At 34.6% G+C, this 8,245-nt stretch overlaps 1 protein-coding gene across 1 annotated transcript; it reads left to right on the forward strand.

The window, feature by feature from the left end:
• Positions 1 to 1,237: 1,237 nt before the first annotated feature.
• On the forward strand, positions 1,238 to 1,684 carry LOC149142456 (uncharacterized). Its single transcript, XM_089451487.1, has one exon. The coding sequence runs from the start codon at positions 1,238 to 1,240 to the stop codon at positions 1,682 to 1,684; it is 447 nt and encodes a 148-aa protein (XP_089307613.1).
• The last annotated feature ends 6,561 nt before the right edge of the window (positions 1,685 to 8,245 follow it).

Here is an 8,245-nt window from a genome sequence, read left to right on the forward strand (position 1 = left end):
ACATAGTCATGTTGACCCAATAAAAGATATATATGTTTCATGACTATTAAATAATTATTGGGTGACATAAACACAAATAGAGAAGTTTTAAATAAGAAACTACATGGAAAACTCCATGACATTATAAAATGGCATTCTTACAACAAAGTGTTTAGAACACCATTTCTAATTGTTTTTTGTAAATAAGTAAACATTTATGTCATTTTTAAATAAACATGCATGCTAACTACATGATTTTATGATAAATATCTATAAAGAAAGTACATATAAATTATCCATATAAAAGAACAAAGAAGTATATAATGAATGATAGATGAGTAAAAAAGTGAAAAAGAATTTAATTTTTGTTAAAATAGAAGATTTCTATTACCATCTTTAAAGCATGTTATACTCACAAAGTAATGTTTCAAAATTATTAAAAAAAACAAAAAAACAAAAAAGTACACTATCATATTAACAATAAATAATATGGCAATTTACTACAATTTTACCCAATATTATAATATGAAAATTAAACAAATTTAATATACAAACAAAATAAAAATTAATTAACAAGAAAGTATGTAGATAAAAAAAACCAATTCCATAAAATAAAATAAAAATTATCCTGTCTAAATAAAAGAAGTTAATCAATAATGTGTTTTCAAAATAAAATTGTAATTATATTTAAAAAAATATAATATAAAATTAAAATTATATTAAATTTTAAAATCAAAACATTAAATTAAATTTTAAAATCAAAACAAGAAAATATGTTGCTAAGATCCTTAAACCTCTTGTTGGAAACATGTATTCTTTTATTAAAGACTCCAATGATTTTGTAAAACTTATAAAAAATGAGATGGTTGAGAAAGATGACATTCTTGTGAGTTTTGATGTAGTATCCTTATTTACCAAGATTCCTTTGGATGAAGCGATTCATGTTATAAAAGAAGTCACTGATCCAGAAACAATGGAGCTTGTGAAGATTTGTTTGCGTTGCACTTTTTTCAGTTCTCAAGGAGGTTATTATGAGTAGATGATATCTGGGGTTGCAATGGGATCACCCCTCTCACCAACTGTCACTAATCTATACATAGAGTTCTTTGAGAAGAAATCACTTGACTCATACCCTTTGAAACCAGCTTGGTGGAAAATATTTGTTGATGACACCAACATAAAGTGGACTCATGGTAGGGCAAAACTTGAGAAGTTTTTCAATCATCTTAACTCTATCTCATCTACAATTAAGTTTACTATGGAACTTGAAGAAAACAATAGCATTCATTTTTTAGATGTCTTTGTGATCAGAAAGGAGGATGGTACTTTAGAACATCAAGTCTTTAGGAAGAAAACCCACACTGAAAGCTATCTTCATGCTAAATCTTACCGCCATCCAGCCCAGAAATTTGGTGTCCTTAACACTCTTAATGTTAGGGCTCTGAGAATATCCGATTTTGATAACCTTAATGAAGAAATTGAGCACTTGACCTCGGTTTTTAGAAGTTCAGGATACAAGGATAGGGACATTAAGAAAGCTATAAAGAGAGATGAAGGAAAGGTTCTCTCTAAGGGCCCTCAAGCTAAATGTGGGAAAGTATCCATTCCTTTCCTTCAAGGAGTTATAGATAACATCACAAAGATTTTAGGAAAGAAGGTCATATTCACTCGGTTTACAACATCTGGAATGATTAGTAAAGAATGAGGTCCGTTAAGGATCGCATCGATCATCAACAGTTGAAGGGAGTTTTTAAGATTGATTGTTCTTGTGGTGGAAGTTATATTAGAGAGATAGCGCACTCTTTAAAAACAAGACTAAAAGAGCATGGAGTTGACATTAAGAATGAAATATCACGCACTTCAGCCCTTGCTAAGCACTCCTCAAAGACAAAGCATCATGGTTTCCTAGAGAATGCCAAAATGATTGTTAGGGAGGAGCACTATCAAAGAAAGAAAATCAGAAAAGCCCTCAAAATTGTGAAATATCCACACAATCTAAACAGAGATGGTGAAAGTGAGATTAGTGAAAATTGGCTTCCCCTGATTAGACATATCAACTCTTCAAAGACCATTTCACAGGTATAGTGTCTCAGGTATATCTTTCTTTCCTTTCCTTATCTTGAATTTATTTAAGATTTAGCTCTTTTATTAACATTATTAATTAAAAAAATAACTTTAGTTTTCTATTATTTATTAGCTAGGTGTCTATTTATTTTATTTATGATTAATAATTATTTATTTATAATGACAATAATTTTATTTATTTATTATAAATAAATAAACAAAATGTATTAATGGATGAATAAGTAATTATTAATAGTTTGTTATTTATTTATATATTTTGTTTTATTTCTTTTTAGTGTTTAGGATTCTCAACCTTTATCTTTTTATTAGTTATTTCATAAATAAATAAGTTAATAATAATTGATTATTATCATTCATTTATTTATTGTATTAATTAATAATTTTCAAAAAAATGAAATAAGTAAATAAATAAATAAATTATATATATATATATATATATATATTTTGCTATTATTAAAAATCATTTATTTCTTTTATATTGAATTATTAAAAATCATTTATTTCTTTTGTATTGAATTAATTTAGGTTTGTAATAATGTTAGTATTTTAGTGGGCTTTTCATAAATTGTGTTCCTTTATTATTAATTCACTTTCCTTGGTCGATTTAACTCTTTTTCAATCATCACTCATTTATCTCTGGAAGATGGATCCCCTTTAGAATTCGAAACGTCAACAAAATGTATACAATGTTGTGGATAATCTGAACTATCTCTTTCTAACATCTTAAATAACTAAATTTATACCCAATAAAATACAAATTTACACCCATATAATTATTTTATAATATTTGAATGTTGGTGATAAAAAGCCTAAAAATAAGTAATGCACTAAAACCAGCCAAACTTTTTTTATTTATAACTAATCAACAGTCAACAAAACACTTGGAAATAACATAAATAGAGAGAGTTGAAAAGGCATGAGTCAAAATTGAAAAAAAACACAAAAGCCCCGTGAAAGTTCTAGTTCGTTTGAGGGAGTGGGGAATTTCGTCCCATCTGGTAACAAATAATTAAAACATTGGACAAAATGGCAATCATATTAGTAATTTTTTACATCTGGACTCCTTGGTGCCTAAGCAATTCCAAGCGCCAACAACGACTCAACTATAATTATAAAACCGACAGAGGATTCTATCTCTGCAATTTTTTGAAATTCTAATGAGAGCATTACTGTGTACTGGGCAATCCCTTCACCAAAATGTGCCATGCATTTCTTCAGTGCATCCACTAATTCTCTCACCTATCCATGATCCTTTATGGTGTTCTGCTGCTTCTCAGCCAATAGAATATCATACAACTTTCTAACTAAAGCATTTGCATTTTCTAATTCAAGGAATAGACAACGAGAGGTTTTATACTTGTTGTACTGATTCCTGACCCTTTCAAACAAACTGCGGAGGCGAGAACAAAACACCGCTAACACCCTGGTATTATCTTGTCCGTGAAGAGATGCCCTAGGCAACTCGACTGACAGAACCTTGACTATTATTTTAAGCACAAAGGCAATGCATTCGTTGAGATTACACATATCCTCTAATAAATCATTCTTCAATCTATTGAATACTGAATAAATAAATACGAAGCTCTGTCAAAACGCACATGGGTTGGACTTGGGTATACAATTATCGTGATTCCTTTTTTTCTATAAATGGACTTTCCACTTCTTTAGCTATATCTGATGAAGCATAGTTACCAAATTCGGCCGAATCGACCGGAAGAATTCCGCAATTCGGTCCGATTCGGCTATTAATTACCCTAAAAATTTGATATTTCCCATTCCATAAAAGTTACGTGTTATGTTACATGTATTAGGTTATCAAAATGTTTGTATAAAAATGTAATAAATAGGTGTAATATTAAATTTCTATTTTCATAATAAAATATTTTTTGGTTTACTTTCTTAAATTTTAAACTCTCCTCTTTCATATAGAACTTTTCGCTAGTGAGTTTTCCTATTTCATGCTAGGGTATATTAGTTTAACCTTCCTGAATACTAAGCGTGTAGAGGTGGAGAGAGTGCACCGTCATGGAGTCCACCCAGTGTATTAGCTCAATTTTTCCAGCCAATGGATGAGGGTTTTCAAACTCTTAGTTCCTCGTTGAGGTGCCAACATTGTCTCTAGAGTGCTCTACATGCCGGATGGAGGTTTAACACTTCAGCAGCCTCTGCGTCATTGTATTTTACACTAATCACTTTTTACAGGTCCCTGTGGCCTGCTGCATGTTTTCCACCTGTCTTCTCTAGGAGCCTGGATTATAAGACTCCATCTGTCTCTTCCTGAAGCCCTCAGTTGCATGAAAGCCTGAACAATTCAGTCGGCTGACATCTATAACTTACATTACCCTCTCCTTGTTTTCGTTTTGGTCTCCTCTCTCCCCCTGGTTTTGGGGAGACGCAGGGGTTTTTCTCCTGGTTATATATTGCTTTTGGCTCGTTTTCTCTATCTTCGTTTGTATTTGGGTTGCAGTAGTGAGGTTTCTGAGATGATGCTACTTCAGGGGCTATGGCAGTGCACTTCTCTTCGCGGCTCAGTATAACAGGTTAGTTATTCCATCCAAGACCTTCTTATTTACTGTGTTGAGTTGATTTTATCTCTGACATGGTGTGAATAAAGCTATTGGGATGGGATGAGAATGATTAAATTTCTGATATGACTATATCTTCTATCTTATGCTATATGAACTTATCTGCCTGAATTAGAGCTTAATGGTCTCTTCCGTTTACACCTCTGGAGGTTAGGTTGGTCTTTTCTGTATGTCAAATGATTACATAGCTAGCTCTTTTTTCTAGTCTTTGTTATATAGATGGTTTTGGGCTCCAATCTTGAACTTTAAGAGTTACGTAGTTCTGTCTAAACCTTGTTCTGAGTTCAGTGTCAAGATAGGGCCTTGGTGGTGTAGTTGTCGACATTGTTTCTACTGCTCAGACTCGTCATAGTTTCTATGAGGCGGTTCATTGACTCTCTCACTATTCCTGGACATATTCCACTTGGGTTTGGTTCATCAAAATTTGAATTCTCTCGAGAATTCTCACCTAACAAAGTACAAGTGGTGTTACTCCTTTCATCAATGATTACCGTCCTTTCATCAATGATCATGGATGCGCTTTCCGACGCATCTTTTGCTTCGGCCATGGTACGGGCAACCATGGATGCTGAGAAAAATGGTGGTAGGTCTTCATCAAAAGTTCCCTGGAAATCTGAGCTGTTTGACCATCTTTTTCCCCACACATCCTTTCCCATTCCTGACTATCAGAATGAAGATTTTGGCTTTTCGTCTCGTTATGCAAATCAGCACCCTTCAAAACAACGTCCTACCAAAACATCTGCCCCTCCTTCTGCTATGCATTTGGATAGTTCATTTTTATTAGACAGGATAGTAAGTCTTCAGAAACATGCTTTGGTTGGCCGTTGGCACTTTCCATCTATGGAGGATGGTCAGTTCCGGATCTGGATTGGGAATAAATGGAACGCTTTACTGGGCTATATCCCGACTATTGTTAGATTAATGAACAACTGGTACAACTTCCATTTTTTATCAGAGCGTGATCTCGAGAAGATATTCTCCATTCCCTGGGTACGAGATAAGAGTTTTCTAGCATTACATAAATGGTACATAGGCTTTAACCCTTTAAGATCTACGCCACAAAACAACTACATTTGGGTGAAGCTTCTAGGCCTTCCCATAGAGTTATGGACCAAAGAAACTCTTGCTATGATCGGGAACGCCATAGGTAAATTTATCTATGTAGATCCAAAATGTCTTGGAGCTAAAGATAAACGCGTGGCCTGGATATTAATTGATATTGAATATAGGGGGAGTTCTCTCTGACCAGCTTTTTTCTATAAATCTTTCTGCAGACTTGCGAGCTAAGATTAGAGACCTTGAAAAAAAAAACAACACTTGTTGGCTATTGAAGAGGCTACGTGGCGGCTCAAAAGCCGTGCCATTTGGCTTGCTGAAGGGGATAGAAATACTAAATTTTTTCATAGACATGCGAACAAAAGGAGAGATATCAATTCCATATGGGAGATACAAAATGAGATGGGTGACTTAGTTTTCTCTCAGGAAGACATATCTAAAGAAGCTGTTAAATATTTTCAAAGGGCTTATAGTAGTAATGGGGGAAGTGAATTTCCAGATATATTATGGGGTATTGACCCATATCCCACTATGTTTAATATGGAGCAGAATGATCTTCTCTTTGCCCCGGTCACTGAGGAGGAACTCTTGTTCATTATGAAATCTTTCCAAAAAGATAAAAGCCCGGGTCCTGACGGTTGGACCATTGATTTTTTCATTCACTTCTTCGATATTATGAAAACAGATCTATTAAATATGGTGGAGGAATCCAAGACTTCGGGCTCTATTCCTCATTCGATTACATCTACATATATCGCCTTAATTCCTAAAAAGAAGCCATCGCTCACTTTCAGGGATTACAGACCCATCTCACTTTGTAATACCATATATAAGATAATTTCAAAAATCATTGCAGTCCGGATGAAAGGAATTCTCTCTGTGCATATTTCCCCTGACCAACATGGCTTTCTGAAGGACAGGAACATTATTGAAGCTGTAGCCATCACTCAGGAGGGTCTACACTCTATGCACATGCGGAAAATGGAGGCTGCCTTTTTAAAAATTGATCTCAAGAAAGCTTACGATTGTATAGACTGGGGCTTCCTCAGATGCCTTCTCATCAAAATTGGCATCAATATTAACTGTTTGAATTGGATCATGGCTTGTGTTATTGATGTCAATTTTGTTGTTCTGGTGAATGGTATCCCTACATTTTTTTTAGGCAGCCAGGGGTCTTCGGCAGGGATGTTCATTGTCCCCACTTCTTTTTATTTTAGTTATGGATTCACTCAGTCTTCATATTCGAAGGGCAATCAATGACAAGGTCTATAAGCCGATGGCAATCTGCAGGAACTTCTCTTTCTCACATAATTTATTTGTAGATGATATCTTATTAGCGGCCATGTTATGTAGAGTTACTTGGGACTGTCTGCACACTATTATGATGAAATTTCAGAAAGCTACAGGTCTTTGTATCAATGAGGATAAGTCATCTTTTTACATGAAGGATATAAACTCTGAAATGGCTATGTATCTCTCCAATCTTTTTCATATTCAGGTATCTCCCCTACACGCGGGCATGAAATACCTTGGCTTTCATCTCAAGCCTGTCGGCTACTCCCCTACAGATTGGACTTGGATGCATGAAAGATTTATCAAGCGTATTGAGAGTTGGGAATACAAATGCCTCTCACTAGCAGGCAAATTCATATTATCTCAATTGGTCCTGGTTCAATTATTAGTTTATTGGGCGCATCTCTTTTATATCCCTGCTAAAATCATCCAGAGACTGAATCGGAGTATGGCCAATTTCATTTGGGGCGCTAACAGACAACATAGGAAATTTCATTTGTCTAAGATCATAAACCTTGCTCGGCCAAAAGTCCTTGGGGGATGGGGCATTATGAATATCAGTTTTTCAATTATGCTCTTCTTTGCAAATCACTATGGAAAGCTATTTTCGGATCCTGCACTTGGAGTAACATTATCAAAGCCAAGTATCTGCATAACAGAGATATTCTTATTTGGTATAGATTGGGTTCTTTTGGTCCCCCTAAAGGCTCTGCCATCTGGCGTAGTCTTCATAAGATTGAAGGCTTTTTTCTTAAGAATTTGGCATGGAATCTTCACTCAGGCAGAAAGATCTTAATTGGTGTAGATCCATTGGTGGGTGAGCGTCCGGATTTCAACTTTCCTCAACAACTGCTTCATCATCTTCAGAATAAGGGTATTTTTTATTGGGATCAGGTAATTGAAAAATGGGTGGGCTCTATTCCCATTTGGAAATCGGCAGAATTGATTGGTCTTTATGGTTCTCTGTCTGCTCAATGGAACAAGATAATATCATATATGCATCATAGGGGTTTCTTCAAATCAGTGGAGGATGATTGTCTTTTATGGAATGGTCCAAAGGGGAGATCAGCTGTATGTGTCAAAGATGCATACCTCATGCTACAGATGGAATCCTCTTTTCAACCAGACAATATTTTCCCTTTTGTTTTCTGGAAAGCTCGTTGCCCTACAAAAGTGATTATATTTTCTTGGTTGGTCTTTAATAATAAGAATTTAACGTGGGACAATTTGCAAAAAAGAAATTGGCA

Source organism: Pinus tabuliformis, chromosome X (assembly GCF_031772625.1).
Source record: "Pinus tabuliformis cultivar Carrire ecotype Pingquan chromosome X, CPIR1, whole genome shotgun sequence".
NCBI lineage: Eukaryota > Viridiplantae > Streptophyta > Pinopsida > Pinales > Pinaceae > Pinus > Pinus tabuliformis.

Coding starts and splice junctions, on each gene's coding strand:
- LOC149142456 (XM_089451487.1), top strand. CDS start 1,238: ATGGAACTTGAAGAAAACAATAGCATTCATTTTTTAGATGTCTTTGTG.